Source organism: Cheilinus undulatus, linkage group 10, assembly GCF_018320785.1.
Source record: "Cheilinus undulatus linkage group 10, ASM1832078v1, whole genome shotgun sequence".
Classification (NCBI taxonomy): Eukaryota; Metazoa; Chordata; class Actinopteri; order Labriformes; family Labridae; genus Cheilinus; species Cheilinus undulatus.
Genome location: NC_054874.1, coordinates 46,186,551 through 46,203,317, shown reverse-complemented (window position 1 = coordinate 46,203,317; position 16,767 = coordinate 46,186,551). Strand labels below are relative to the sequence as shown.

Sequence of the window (16,767 nt, the reverse complement as noted above, 5' to 3'; positions counted from 1 at the left end):
CTACAACTGAAATAGTTTTTTTTTTTTTTTAATTTCAGATGCAAATTCTGCTCTATTGAAACTAAAAGGAGACTGGTTGCTGCAACTTTTCTACCAGTGCAAGTCTATGGAGATGTTTGGAGATGTTTGTATGGAGATGTCATAGCTTGCATGTTCTGGACACTGTGCATCATGGAGCTCTGATCTTCATTGCTCATTTAGATAGCTCACCTATCACAGAATGAACCCATCGGATAGTCGTCTTTGTCCACACATACACTGAAACATTTGATTATTCTTGACTCTTCCTGGTCTTCCTCCTTCCTACCTTCTGACCTACATAAGTCAGAGAAGCTCTAGAGCTTAAAATCTTCATTCTCAGGATGTTTATACTGTGTCACAAAAGTCAGAACTGAATGGGTTAAAAAGCACCTTTAAATTTGCAGCCCCTTTACCTGGAATTATAAAATGACTTGAAACTTAAAGTGGGGGTATTATGCCTTTTTTCAAGGCTTCACACCATCTCTCTGATACCCACATAGTAGCTTTACATGGTTTACAGCTCAAAAAACTCCTCATGTTTCTCACACTGGCGTCCTGAAAAACCCTTATTTAAACCTCCGTCTGAAACGCTTCGTTTTCGCTTAACAGCCGGGGGCAGGACTCAATGTTTTGTGCCCGCCCCCTCCAATGTGGCTATGTTTACGTACTTGTAAACTTTGAATGAACCGGTCCGACTGAGTAAAATATGGTGAATTTTGATATACGTCCGTCCGTGTTAGACCCAGAGTCCGACCCTGATAGTTTGGAGAGAGAGGGGGAAGAAAACCAGCAGCAGCGAAGGATGGAGCAGGACGTATCTGTTTGGTAAGTGTTTAATTACTGTGTTACTAAGTAGCTAAATGGCTAAAAGGCCTTGCGGGAGCGGTCTGTTCCACTTTGCCGGCAGCACAGATGAACCAGTCAAGAGATCCTATTGCGATGACCTCATCAGTTCACTCCATCGAAATCTCGTCTCGGAGAGATCTTGGAGAGATTCCCAACAAACTGTTTTCATCAGTTTACACTCTAATACCAAGATTACTGCCGCACACGTTTATCTTGCGGTTTGAAAATTGGCATACTTGAAGTATGGACACCCAACATTGTGACTTTATGTTTATGTTTTAAAAATTGGAAAAGTATAATACCCCCTCTTTAATAACCTGGTCTTATTAGACACGCTAAAGAAGATACTAGATAAGTTGGAGGCAGACAAATGTTGTAGAAGTGCCTGATGGGGTTCTGGATGGTTGGTGGATGGCCACCACATCCAAACAAGGCTGCAACATCAGCAAGGAGGTGGTGGAGAGATGTTTAATGCTGGAATCATAGGAGGTGACTTGGTAGGCCCCTTTAAGGTCCCTGAAGGTGTCAAAATGACCTCTGCAAAATATGTGGAGTTCCTGCAATGGTATAAAAAGATGAACCATGCCTTCCTAAGCGAAGTCCTTTTCATGCAAGACAACGCACCATCCCATGCTGCAAAAAATCCTACTCAAGCCAAGGCTGCTAAAGGGAGAAAAAGTCATGGTGTGGCCAACGTCATTCCCTGACCTTTAACCCTACTGAGAACCTTTGGAGCACCCTTAAAAGGAAGCTCTGTGAGGGTGGACGGAGGGCAGTTTACCTAAAAGTTGCAGCTCTGGGAGGCAATTCTGGCATCCTCAAAGGAAATACAGGCAGAAACTATTCATGGACTAACAAGTTCCAGTTGTTAAGGTGATGCCGAAGAAGGGCTCATGTGTTCCTATGGATCTATAAAGATGTTTTTGATTGAAATAGCTTTGATTTGAGAGAAAAAATACCTACTAATGCAAAAAACATTGCAACTGATTTCAGTTTTCAATCCTTTTGAAACTATTGAGTATTTTTTAACTGTTTGCATCATAATTTGCAACACTGCCTTCTGAGTTATTTTGCAAAATAATGCAATTGTCATAATTAGTAATTTTGTCAAATAAAATCCAGATTACAATATAATTGTTGAGGTATAAAAAATAGTATTGACTGCCAATCATATAGGCTATTTAGGAGAAAGTGATCAAAAACAGTATATGCAGAATATTTTGGAACACAGTGTAAGAGCTGTGCTTAGCTTTTGATATGCAGCATGCTTTAGCTTTAACAGAAACATGCACACTCAGAAGTCACCAAGCAGGATCTGGATCCTGCAGAAAGTGGCCAACTGGGTTGAACAACAAGTTGTGTGTGTTGTACTGAGACAGAATGAAACAGACAACTCTTCATCTTTATCTCTGTGCCATCACAAACTTTCTGTTCACTCATCTTTTCATCCTGTCACACTCAAGTATAACAACATCTCTGACATCCAGACACAGCCGTGTCGTCATCCTCTCTCTGCTAATTTCTCTCTGTCTCACACATAAATCTGTCCTGGCATGTTCATAAATGCACGTTTTTGAGGAATAAGTTGATTATTGCCGCTTCATGCTCATATCCGGCATCCACTCATGAGTTGACGTCATTGCCAGAGCTTTATGAGGAACGTGGAAAAAGATAATTAGAGAATTGCAAAGAGACTCCAATCTGAAAGAGTTGATAAGAAGTTTGCTTTACTATCATCAGTAGACGCTGATGAAAACTAGTTTTCAAGCATTTGGAACAACATTAGACTGTGAAGAGTTTAACATTGAACTCATTTTATTTTCAAAGCTTCAGAGAAAAAGTTTGCAGTTTACAGCTTTCGTGTTTAGGGCTTGGGGTCAAAGCTCAGTGTTGCACTAAATCAACCTTAAATGACCTATGTTTGGGACTTTATAGATGCTGCTGTTCTTATTTTGAACCTTTTGTTGGTTTCGATTGGCTAGATCTTCTTTCTGATGAATAACATTCATATTGTTGCTGGGCGCGCAGATGATCGAGTGGTTTAAGGCGCTATCCATGTACTACGTGGTAGGCCGGGGTTTGAATCCGGCTGTGACCCTTTACCGCATGTCTCTCCCCACTTCCTTCCCTGTTTCTGAGTCTAGTCGCTGTATTTCCTCCAGCTAATAAAGGCATGAAAAGGCCCAAAAAATAAATCTTAAAAAAAAAAAAAAATTAATGTAGTTGCTATTTTCAGAGGTAAAACCCAGACTTACCTTTTCATGTAATATGGGCCACCTGTAAGGCTCCGGGGTTCCCCAAGGATCCTTCCTAGGACCCAAGATTTAACACTTTTTGATTCTTTTAATTCATCTTTCTTCCTAGTTTGTTTTTATTTATATTTTCTCAAAACATAAATATTTAATGCTGTGGAATAGCAGGAACAAAAAGGTTGAACTCTGACACACACAGCTTAACAGCAGGTTTTAGATCACCAGTTGTTTATCTGTGAAAAAATACATTTTCATGTTTATAATTTCAGGAATGTTACAAGGAAAATATGATGCTACCTTTGATTTGGACACAGATGCATTATTTTGATTATGTTTGACACAGTGAGAACAACAGAAATGTAAAAATCAAAACAAAAAAACTGCATCAAAATGCATCAATAATCAATTAAGAATTGAAATCGTAGCCCTATGAAACGCAATTGAATCATGAGGTGCCTAAAGATCCCCACCTTTATGTCATGATTGGTAATTTTGTCAAATAAAATCCAGATTACAATATAATTGTTGAGGAATAAAACATCCTATTGACTGCCAATGAAAGAGACACTTTCATTTAATTTTTTCTTCCCAGTCTGTTAATTTTTTGTTCAAAATTGCTTAATTTCTTTCTTTTTTGTTTGTTTGTTTGTTTCAGCATACTTTTTTTTTTTACTTATATGCAAAACTTCAGAGACAGGACCCAAAAGTGCTAAAAAAAAAAAAAAAAAAAAAAAAAAAAAGACATTGCTGCTCTCTCTTCTTGGAACAATTTGCCTCCAAGTCATTTATAACCCCAACTTTAAAAGTTGGAGCGCTGTGAAAAAATGTAAATAAAATCCCCATAAACAGATCATAATCAACGTATCACATTTAGATGACATTTCACAATTCCATGAAAAATATCAGCTCATTTTGAATTCAATGGCAGCAACACAGCTTCTGACTTTTCAATAACCCTTTCCTCAGAGTTTCTTGAAGTGTTCTTTTGCCTTCATGGTGTAATGGTAGCCAGGAAAACTGATTAACTAGTGAGTGGACCTTCCAGACACAGATGTCTTTATACTACAATCACTTTAGATGTATTTAATGCACTCAGGTGATCCCCATTTCACTAACATTTTTAATTCAAAGTTTTTTATTTTTTGTCAAAAAGCCTTATTATATTGACCATGATTTATTTCTAAAATCAATAAAGGGGTAAATCCAGTGAGGTTTATACTTCTTTACAGACACTATAAGCTTTATCTGTGGATCGTGAACAGATACTTTTATGGGTACTCAAAAATTTGTTAAATATTTTGACTTTTTGTGCCCCCATGCTTACCATAGCCGAGGCTGGAGATGTTATGTTTTCAGGTCCTCATTCACTTCAGCCATTCTTGTGAAGACAACACCTCCAGAATGCTTAGGGATTTACTTTAACTCTGCAAACATACTTCTCACTTTTGATGCAACTGGATTAAATCAGAAATGAAAAAAAAGCCACTGGAAGTGACGCATGTACAACCGCAATTCCAAAATAGTTGGGGTGCTGTGTAAAATGTAGATAAAAGCAGGTTGCGATGATTTGGAAATCTCAAAAACCCATAATTTATCGACAACAGAACCGAAACATATCAGATGTTACAACTGTGATATGAAAACATTACTTAATTTTGAATTTCATGGCAGCAAAAAAACTTTAAAAAGTAGGGACAGGGTCGTGTTTACCATTATGTAGCATAAACTCTTCTTTAAACATCTGGGAAGTGAGGAGATCAAATGAAGAAGTGTTGGGGGAGAAATGTTGTCCCATTCTTGCCTGATGTAGCCCTGGGTCTTTTTTGCTGGATTTTTTACGTTATGTTGCTCCAAATGTTTTCTGTTGGTGAACAGTTTGGACTGCAGGCCGGCCAGTTCAGCACCCAGACTCTTTTATTGTGAAGCCATGCTGTTGTGATGGATGCGGTATGTGGTTTAGCATTCTCTTGCTGGTTCCTCTAAAAGCGTCCAATAAGACCAGCTCCTTCAGTTTCAGGTGGTTTGCAGGCTGGCTGTGGATGCTTGGCCAAATCTACCTACATTTACAGTAAGCTTGTTTTTTTAAAGTTTTTTTGTGTGTCATGTAATGCTTTTTTATTTTGTATCTGGTGTTATGATTTTCTGTGTGAGGCTGCTCTTTAAACAGAGACTTGATTTAATCTTTAGTGGGTTTTCCTGGTTAAATAAAAACAATAAACTTGAACTATCTGCACCAAAACATAATAATCAATTGTTAACAGCCACCAGGAAATGATTTCCATGCTGGAAGGTTCCATATAGTCACAGCTTAAAGCCGTATTCACTGGTAATTGTATGAACCACTTCCTGTGAAATGCCAATCGATCGGGCTCGACTGTTTTTGGCCTTGTTGATTTCTCAGTTGATGTGTTTAAGACTAACCCAGGGAGTAATTTTACTGTCTGGGTGTTTTACGTCACCGATGTGCATGAGCAAATTCAATTTAACCTCGATTTCCTCTGATAACACTAATCCTGTCTGGAGACGGCTCAAAGTTTTGTTCCACTGTTTTTCCCAGACAGTGACGAAACTCGCTGATGTATTTTCCATAAACCTTTTCTGTTTTTAACAGCTGAGAAGAAGACGGACTCAGATCTCCTCAATCAGTGTTCATAGAAGATAATATCTTTATTCATACTCTCTTTACAATATTGAAAACAGAAAGGCGGCATCTTAATAAAATCTCTCACAGAGAAACAACAGAGCAAAAACATGGGGCGTCCCACATTGATACAAAAATAAACTTTATGGATGAAAACTAAAGGCTAACTTACATTCAGGTGAAGTCACATTCTGCACAAACAACTTACAACATACACAGACTGGTTCTATTTACAGCACAATACATGTACATTATAAAGTCTTAGAGGACCAAAAATGCTCTTTTCTTAAACAACAGTCACATTTAAGCCATCAGAGACAAACATTTACATTTACCCACAGCTGCTGCTTCAGTGTTAGAGGAGTCAGTGACACGTTTGCAAAAAAAAGGCTTTATTTTGAAATCACGTGGAGTTTTTGTCTGAGCCGGGCTTTAAGTGTTCTTTCACTACTGTCACTTCTGACTTTTCTTACAAAACTCTAATAGACTGTAAAACAAAAGCTCTGATGGAGAACCTCAGCAGCTCTTGCTGAGGTCCACATAACTCATTCAGGACTTAAAAAGAGTTTATGACGTCTTCTCTGACATTTCTACTTGCTCCTACCTTGGAAGAGTTGTCTCTGACGAAGCACAAACATGATTCATTCAATCGTCTAATTACAGGAAATGTTCTCTTAAACTTTGGAGAAGCTTTTGAACTTTTAGATGTGATAGTTTCGGTGATTTACTGACATTTTGGGAGTGTAGGCTACTCCCTTTTCCCCACAGGAGATGGATAAGAAGGTCAATATTAATTTTCTCTTTCATAAAGTACAAAAATAGCTGTGTGATGTGCAGCCTAGCTAAAGCAGCTTGCCTAGGTCTGCCCCATACTGTAGTCTATATTACATTCTTTAACAGGTAATTATACCAGGATAATTCGACATGGAAACACTGTTTTTTCTTTGCCAGATTTGATATTTTCCTTTCATTTTAAACTACTCATCATTAGGTTATCAAAGTTTCTTGATGTGACGATAGCAACCATTCACGCAAATCTAACCACTCCCTTTGAATCCTGTACAGCTTTGCAATTTCGTCCAATATTGCAACTTTTCTGCAAATCTGACCAATCCTCTAAGCCCTCCACCCTCCCAGCTTCAACTTCATTAGCCTTTCCCAAACTTCTATATGCTGTGGACCAAGCTGAGACCTGGAAATCTTCTTAAGGCCTACCAAAAAACCTGGTACAACCATAACATGACCCTCAAATATCTATTTAGCATATTTTGTGTTTCATAGACCGGGAATTTCAATGCAAAAGCTTGGCTTTCAGAGACATTAGTATCACAACGTACACAAAAAATTTTGTTTTTATCAGGCATCTTCAAAGTCACTTAACTTTAATATTTGAATATTCATCTCTGTAAACATACATTGTGGATCAGCAAACTCTTCTCATTAGCAGCGTGCCAAAGCAAAATGGTTTGCCATGTTTCCATCAGGGGGTAAGGTTTGATTCAGTACGGTTTGGTATGGTTTGCATCAAAATAGTTTGCATTTCCACAGACACTCACTTGGTGTAAAGGCGATAAATGTGAAGTCAAGATTTGGGACTTGATTTGTGGCCAGATACCAATATCCACAGACTAGGAAACAGGTTGGATCTCTGCTGAGTCCAAATATCCCTGATTTAAGCAGATATTAGTCAGTTTTTCTCCCATTTTTGTCTTCTCCTCACAGAGCATACTTCCGTGTTTTGCAGCCCGGAGCCGAGCAGCTGAGCAGCTGTGTTGCACGCTGACGTGACGTCAGTGCAACCCCACTATTGTTGTGTGTATAGCTCCACCTTTTTGGGTTCTTTGCAATACATCTTCATTCCCCCCCAACTTCTTTTTTCATAAAAAGTGCCAAAGCTCAGCAGTAACGTGGGAATACACCAGTAAAACCAGTGTGTGTAGCTTGTTATGGTGAGATATCTGGTTTTTAGGACATCAGGTATGACTTACAGAGAAACATCTTTCCAGGCATTCCAGCCTTTTTCAAATCAATGTGATGTCAGCAGAAAGCCGTTTTCGTCTCCTAATGTTTTGTTGATCCCTCCAGCCTCAAATTCACTTGATGCATACCTCGATATCACAGCATCGTCTGCATCCACGGCACGTTTACATGTGCACGCACTCACCCCGAGCTCTGCCAAAACACAAACTGTCCAAACAGCAGTAAAATCCGATTTGTCTTTTATAGATCTCATCTGCTGGGCCGTGGATCTGCGCTGGAATCCACAAACGACCTGATCTAGGTTCTTGTGTTGTTTGAACAGTATAATTGCATGCTGATATCAGTTGTTACAGCTGAAGGAGGATTTGAGAATCCATGTGTGAATATAGACGGAAAAATAGACTGCTGAGTGGCCAAATCGAGACATCTGCTGAAACATCTGTTTCCATTAAGCCTGCTATTTCAGCTTATACATAATGCATACAGTGTTTTGTAGATGTGCTTGTACATACAGTATGGTTTATCTCAAGAATATTTATTGAAGGGCAAGCTATGACTTCCACTGTAGGTGAGTGTAATTAGACACTAAAAGCTGTGAAATCATTGAATAAAGCAGACCTGAAATTACCTTAATACATCTAAACGGGGCTGTTAAAGAAACAGATCATTAATAAATCAGCGCTTCACAAAGTAAAGGCTCATTTACAAAAAGAACACACCATAAACATAATTTTGAAAGTTGAAATTGCAGCTTAAATAAAGATAAACTTTTTTAACCACTTTTGAACATTTATTTTTTTTCTGATGTCAGAACTGTTGTTGAATTAACTGATGACACTCCATTACACGTTCTACTATTCGACTCGCCTCCTGATTTTAAGAATTAATCAGTGTTTTTGGAGAAATTCACATTATTTGGAAACAATCTGCCAAGTCAAAAAGTTCATTTTAGGGGATAAACACTAGAAAAGAAAATATAAGAGACATTGGGGGTGCCTGACAAAACGGTTGATTGTAATTTTTTGACTCTGAAATGCTTTGAGTTGCATTAATGCATCTAAAAACTGAGGGTTGGCATTGAAATTCTCTGGTTATGATAAATAAGTATGGAGGAGGATAATCTGACTTTCACATATGGTTGTTATTAAGGTTTTGGTGGGCCCCAGGAGATTTTCAGGTTTCCTATTAAGTATGGGAAAGTGAAAATAAAGCACACTAACTCAGCAATTGCATTGGTTTTAACCAAACCAAACATAACAGGTGTAAAATTCATCGTAACATTTCTTAGTTTTTTGTAAAGAAAAGTCCCAACTTGTTCAATGTAAGACAAAACACTGAAGCGGCATTGCATATTTTTAAAGTTGGGCTGCATGAGGTACTTGGCAACAGAAGTGGCATTAGCCTCCAGTGATTTCAGCGTCTCTAAGGAGAGGCTGCTAGGGGAAGCTAGGCTATACAGAATAATGGATGGGTAGAGCTTCACCGGCTAATTTAGCAAGTTTGGGATAAAAATGGGCCAAAAAAACAATATTGGCTCAAATGTGTGCCATATAAAAATTTTTTGTAAGCATTGTATTTTTCGCCCAGAAAGTCTCTGTGATTGGCTCTGTTTTGCAACGTGAGCTTCGGCTACGTGCTCTTCTGCCTCATCCCATTATCATCTTCTGATCAGCTGTTTGGGACAGAGACAACAACAAACTAAGCTAAAGCCAAACTTCATGACTAAGGTGCTAAATAGTAAACCAAAACTGGGTGCTCTTGGAAAACGGGGAAAAAGCTGTCAAAAAAAGGGGGAGAAAACCAGGCACTCCAAACACAAAAAAGTGCAAATGAGGAAGGAAATACTAAAAAGCCTTTGTTGTAATGGCCAGATCATTAAAAAGCCAACATGTTTCGACCAAACTGGTCTTCTTCAGGGCTAACTGAACTGCGGCGCGGTCGCTGTCTGTGGAAATTGGAGGTGAGGCGAAAGAACACACAGCCTAAGGTTGCATTTCAATATAGTGCTAATCACAGATGTTTTCTGGATGAAAATAAAATGCTCCAAAATATTTTGAAATTGCATAGAATCGAGCAAGCATTATGTTTTTAGCCCATTTTCACTTAAAAGTCCCTCAATTGCGCAGAGAAACTGTACCCATCCATAGTGCTGAATGTAGTGCTACTATTGCCAAGTGCCTTATACCACCCAAATGAAAAAATACCAACATATCCCTTTAATGATGTCATTTTTGGCTCTTTCTGTTTATTTAATAAGAAATGTTGATGAGGCTAATTCTTCCAACCTTATTTGTTCTTATCCCAGCTCTGATCTGTCAAACAGTCATTTAAAAAACGCTACCCAGGTTAAACAAGGACTCATACACATTGGCTTTTTAATATGCAGCATTCTGCAACGAGCTCTTGACCAAAACAACCGGTTCTTTCATCTGACGCTTGCATATTTACACCATTTAAAATGGCTGAATAGACATTTCTATAGCGCTGCAAAAACTCCACATTAAGAGTTCCCTTTTATTATCAAGGTCAGCAACCCCTGCAGAGCTGCGCTCCATCACAAACACTACGCAGGAAAAACACACTGAAGTTCACACTCATTTAAATCCACGAGAGGGTACAAACTATACAAAATTTACAGTCATGGAAAAGCGCTGTTAGTAACACGAGAAGTTCAAATACATCTATATCACAACTAAAGTCACCTCGCCTCTCTTATTTATGGCCTCCATCTTTTTTATGAGGATCCAGCCCCCTTCATTGTAACAGACAGCCACAATAAACAACAGTAAGCAGATTAAAGAGTTCAATGAAATGTTTATCCTGCATGAAATGTGTCACTGTGAATTAGATTTGAAATAGTGGGCCAGTGTTTGACTCTTTCTCAGCCTTTTTTTATGAGGGAATAAATCTCCTGCAAACACAAACACACAGCAGAATGTGGAAATGGAAATAAAACCGGTTAGTGATTTACCTTTCATACAATGCAGCAGTCGGCATCAAAGCTCTTTATCAGGATTTCATCAGAAAGGCTTTTCTCAATGAGCGTCGCTGCCTGAATGTCACGGCGCCCAACGTCACGGCAGCTGTGCTTTTCCTCGTGCTGGCAGTCTCACGTTCAGTAACATCACACAGCGCATAGTAAACAAACCATTATCACCGTTTGGCAGAGCTGTAACTGATGCTGTTAGCTGCGTCGGCTTGTTAGACAAGTGTGTGAGCGCTGAGAAGCAGGAGATACAGTTTGCTCTGCAGACATGTTTTTAAAGCAGATCCTTTTGTGAGTCAGATTCTGCCGTGTCCGAGCTTTAAAAGAAGTCTTTGAATTCTGCCTTTTTTTTCCGACTTTGAAACAGGTCACAGTCGAGTCAGTAATACTGTTCACGATTTCAAACGAGTTAACGAGTGCTCTCTGCGGCTCCGCTCAGACAAAGGAATGAACTCCTGTTGAACTTCTTCCTCAGAGGTAACCCGGTGAGGTCTTGAATTACCCATCCAGCGTGGCACGGAAACACTTTAAGAAGTCAAATAAATGAAAGACATTTGAACTGTTGTTTCACATGGCACTTTCATCTTAGATAGCGGGAAAAAAACGCTTAGATCTCATGGTGAAAGACCGCTGAGCTGCTGTTTTTTTCATTTCAAAGAGTCTCATCAAAGTAATGTACACAAAGCTGCCTTCAAGGATAGTAAAGGCTCATTTATGCTCTAAATCCGATGCAAATATGGATGCAGACGGTGTTCATTTGGATCATGCATCTGCATCCGTAAGCATCTCTGAAAGCTCACGGACCTAACATTTTAGTAATCGGGGAGGCAGTGTTAAATACTTTAGCCAAGAGTTGCACCGTTCAGAAATGAAGGTACAAGAAAGCGTGAGATTGACTGACTGATTGATGCAGCAGGCGCTCCATTGGAGTCTAGATAGAGCTGTGCAGGAAGGCAAAGCTTTTCATTAACCGGTCGATCTACCTCCCAGTCCTCACCCATGTTCATGCCTTTGGGTAATAACCCTAAGAATGAGATCACGGATTCAAGCAGCTGAAATGAGTTTCCTCTGGAGGGTTTCTGATCTCAGTCTTAAACCCAGTACAGACCAAATGAGACAAGTTGAGACTTGCAACTGCTTGCGATGTTCTAAAAGCTGACCAGTTCACAGTACGGCAACTGAAGGAGGTCACTCAGTATAAAGATATTTATTTCAGAATTAACCATGCAATAAACCTTTCTAAATAAGAGTGACAACATTGCATAAGTACTCTTTTTATAGGCATCTTTATCTTCTTGGTAATGCAAAATATCAGGCATTACCCACAGCCTTGAATTTCCTATGTATTAGCAAAAGATTCTACTTTGATTGAATATCTGTTTGCATTTAACTGCTTGCATCGTCCTGCAACCAGCTGCCTGCAACTTGACAAACAGAATTCCAGGCAACACCTGATTTGATCTGCAGTGGCTTGGTTCAGACAGCTGCAATCATCGCCAGGGATGTTCTTAAATGATTTCATCATGTCTCAAGTCTTTGGTCTGATCTGGGCTTTTGAGATAAGGTGAGAAGTGCAGACATCTGAAGGGAACTCAGAGTAAAGCTGCTGCTTCCTTACATCGAAAGAAGCCAGTTGAGTCAGCCATCTGATCAGGATGCCTCCTTGTCCTCTCCCTTTGGAGGTCTTCCAGGCATGCTCAACTGGTAGGACCTCAAGGTGGACCCAGAATGTGTCGGAAGGATTATAAGTACTATCTGATCTGGGGACACCTTGGAATCCCCCAGTAGGAGATGGAAAATATCACTGGGGAAATGGATAGCTGGTTCAACTTGTTCAGCCTGCTGCCACTGCATCCTGCTCCTGGATACACCGAAGATAATGGCTAAATGGATGGATGGAAAATGGCGTTTTAAGAGCTTTGAACAGATATATGATTTTAGGTTGCCTGGGCACAAGGACAGAGAATTATGACAGAACAGGTAAGCAGAGATTAGACAGAAGCTAAGTATAAGTTGGACGGCTGTGAAGGAGAACTGGAGTTTGTAGAAAGAGCATGAATGAGCCTTTATGTGCCTTAATGTGAAACTGAAATTATATAATCACTCTTAGCAAGACTGAATAAATTTGCAGACTTCATGGTTTAACTTAAAACATGACCTCTTCACAGCTCCCGTAATCGCTTTCCACCATACTTGACCCATCATAGCTTCGTGGGTTCTGCCCCGCTGGTCTCGTTTGAGGCTGGGCAGGGTTCGAGGATGTTGGTGGCGGCGTGACTGCCTGCTCTGCGTAGGAAGGCATTGCCATGCTCAAACGCATGCTGAGTCTCTTGTAGCCTCCCGAGACGTTGTCGAGGCTTCGCGCGTGTTTGGTTGGGTAGTAGCTGATGGCAGTGTACTCGTTGGGACACTGGGAGCTCGGAAGAGGAAGCCCGTCAGGACCGAGGAAGTCGTCCAGGTTCTGGTTGCTGTAGCAGGGCGGGAGGGGAGCACGGCGGTCGACGCGTTCCAGTGGGAAGGGGAAGCCACCGAATCGGGAGTTCCTCCGTGAGTCCGTGGTGGAGGTGGAGTAGGTGTCCTCTACGATGTCAAACTGGGGGAACTCCTGGACCACAGGGCGGCCATAGTAGTCCGGATCGGCAGGATAGACTGTGGAGAAAGCACATAAATGAGAAATGTTAGTACCGCATTTCCTTTTCTTTCACAACACATGACACACACATCAACACATTCAGTGATGAAAATTCACACCCATAAACCACCTTCACACTCTTCTTTCAACATCTTACGACTTGGACTGCCATCCTTTAAAGAGAGATAGTCACTGAGCTTTAAAAAGCAGACATAAAGAGAGATGAGCTCTCAGACTGAACAAACCCAACACTTATTGTCACTGTAAGATAAATATTACTAAACACTAGGGCAGCTGTTGCCATGCAGGGTGTGAAGGAAGGATATAAATAAGTCTGGGTATAGAAAAAGCTTTGTCTCCTTCCATATTAATCCTTCACTGTGGATTTAAAGTGCTGTGGGTTTGATTAGAGGAACAGGAGGAGGGGACATGTCTACAGGAAGCTGGGTATCCTTTGGTCTTTGTATTTTACTGATCCAAAATGAGCTCTAATGACTGCACATGCTTATTCACAGAATCAAGACTGACTCTAAAACAATTCAAAAAAACCTTGAAGATGGGCTCACGCTATACAGTCTTGTGTGGAATACCTGAAACTCAATCATTTAATTACATTCGTCAACCTTTCTCTCCTACCTTGAACTGCTTACTGATGGTAATTTCTTTTAAATGTAAGAAAAAGAATTGAAAACCTTCTAAAATTCTCTAATTTTAGTCTTGAAAAGGGAAACGAATGCAGGTGGAGTGTTTTTAGGAGACAAAGCTTGCTGACGACCTTGCAGTGATTCGTATTTTGTTTCACATTTTAGGAAGAGAAACTTTATGCTCTTTGTGAATCTGTGATTTATACAAAAATTGTCAGCAGCATCATCCGCGTGACTGTATGCGTCATTAGGACCAACGTGACCTTGGCAAACCTGACACAGCAGTAGACCAAAATAAATACACAGTATCTACAACCATTAAGAGAAACAGTGAACAACGGTTGTTATTTCCAGCTCAAATTCCAAACAATTTCCCGTTCCATTTTTCAAAATGTTAGGTCCACTGATGCAGATTTTTTGTGCTTTCAATGCAAAACCAAAGCAGTTCAGCATCTTAAAACAACCCCGGGAGTAAAAAAAAAGTCGCATTAATTTTTGGCTATTTTTGTGGCTGCGCTCACAGCAGTGTCAAAGCTTACGTCCACATTACTGAAGCTCAGCGTAAGTCATGCACCCAGCTGATGCCAAGCTCTCACAGCCAATCACAGCTCTTTCTCTCAAAAAAGTGGTGAGTTTAAATATGACGTCTTTCTCACTTATTCCTGCTTGCATTAATGCTGATGCACCACGCTGCTGCTGGAAAAGCTTAACTTCCTCCACCCCAGCCTCCTCCTTTATAGCAGTTGTTCTCAAACTTGGGATCTGGTCCCCAATGAGGGTCGCGAGACACTGAGAGGGGGTCACCAGATGCCTTAAAAAAAACTAAGATTATTTTTCAAATTACACTGTTGCCACTTTACACCCATTTTACTAAAATGTAACCCGTTTTCATCACTTTTTAATACCAATTTTGCCAATTTTAGCACATTTTTGCCACTTAAACCCCACTTTTGTCCATTTAAAACCCTTTCCATCACTTTTTTCTGCCTGTTTTTGTCACTTCTAAACCAATTTTTACCACTTTCTGCCTATTTTTGCCTCTGTTGGCCCATCATTGCCTCTATCAACCATTTTTTACATTCTTTTGCCCATTCTAACCACTGTTAACCCATATTTGCCAGCTTATATTAATTTTTCATCCCACTCCATCTCATTTCCACCAATTTTTGCAATTTAAAGCCATTTCATCCACTTTTTAATCCCTCTTTACCACTTTTTCTGCCCAATTTTGCCACTTTGATCCATTTTATGATTATATTTTGCCACTTCTATCTATTTTTTGGCACTTTTAACCCATTTATGTTCTTTTAAAATCAAATTTCACTACGTTTTCAACATTTTTTGCCATTGTTAACCAATTTTCAACATTTTAACCCATTTTAATTATTCTTTTAACAAAATTTTATTATCTAAAAAAGGCTAAATGAATAAATAAAGATATTTGTTTCTTTGATAAGAGTGGTTATTATTCAGGTCAAATATAATATATGGATTTCACAGCTTAACTTCACAATGGACCATGATTTTGCTGACCTCCATGGGCCCCTAGTTTGGCTGTGTCCCAGAAACCTCCCCTTTCATCCCTCCCTTACGGATGGCCTTCTCTGCACATGACTATTCTTGAATGTTCCTGGCTGTTCAGCCACCTTCAGGTTCTTTGGGGGTCCCAGGTCTCTGGCACCTTTATTTTGGGGGTCTCGGGCTGAAAGGGTTGAGAACCCCTGCTTTATAGAATAAAGCTTGTTGCACCCTTATTTTCAGATTCATGCTTCTATGGATTAATTGTTTTTAACTAATTGTATTCAATATGAATTGCTATAAATCTATCTATGCATATGGGGGTTTTCTAGCCATATGCTCCCTAGAAAGTCAAAGCATCCTGCTGACTAACCCAGGGAACATCTTTTGAGCAGATTCTTCTCTGCTAAGAAAAACTGGAAAACCAGTCATAGCAAAGTTGGGCTCTGGAGAGACGGCTGACTTTATTTCTCGCCTGGCTCCTGTTGTTTGATTGACAGGGAAGTCCCTGCAGCAGTGAGCAGAAAAGATGGGAGGCAAAAAAAAAAAAATCTGAAAACAAAACGAGGATTCTTGGGGATTACCGCTTTAAATTCCTGCCCTTCATCCCCTCAAATCTCAAACTAACAAGGCAGACACATTATACAGTTTGTTCAAACAAAAGGACATTAAAAACGCCTCCTGCTGTCACTGAAGTTACTGAGAATACTAAGCAGACTCCTGGCTGCTCGCACCGTGACACGGAGAGAGAAAACGAAAATGTGTCAGAGGAAGACTGAAACATGTGAGCTACTTAGAGGAAGTCAAAGAGAACAGACAGATGGTGGAGGAGAGGATTGAAGAAGATGGAATGAGGGACGAACAGGTGAAAATGATGACAGAAGAAGGATTTGGGGAAAGAGGCAGGGAGGAAATTAAAGAGCAGAAGAAAAGGCAGAGCGAGTGATTAAGAGTTTTTGAGAGAGAGGTCAAGGTCGAAGGGAGACGGGAGGTAACAGGAGGGAGAAGATGAGAAACATTTAGAAGGAAAGGCAGAAAAGACGAAGCACTGACAGCACCCGTAAATCTTTTTTTAATGGATGGAAGAGAATTTAGTTTACAGCTCTCATGCAAAACCTTTACATCTGTTATTTCTGCACAATCGGTGCTTTTTTATTCTGAATAGGCAGCTTTAAAAATAAATCTGATCTCAAGTTGCCGTTTAAATTTGTCAAAGTCATTTGGACAGATGGGAACACTGTGGGTTC

The 16,767-nt window shown here is 39.9% G+C and overlaps 1 protein-coding gene across 1 annotated transcript in view; it reads right to left on the bottom strand.

Moving 5' to 3' along the window:
- Nucleotides 1-12,872: 12,872 nt before the first annotated feature.
- The window catches only part of fat2 (FAT atypical cadherin 2), a 162,928-nt gene continuing 159,033 nt past the window's right edge, over nucleotides 12,873-16,767 (bottom strand). The window contains exon 28 of the mRNA XM_041797927.1: nucleotides 12,873-13,375. Within this exon, the coding sequence (XP_041653861.1) occupies nucleotides 12,873-13,375 (503 nt within the window). The remainder of the gene's footprint in view (nucleotides 13,376-16,767) is intronic.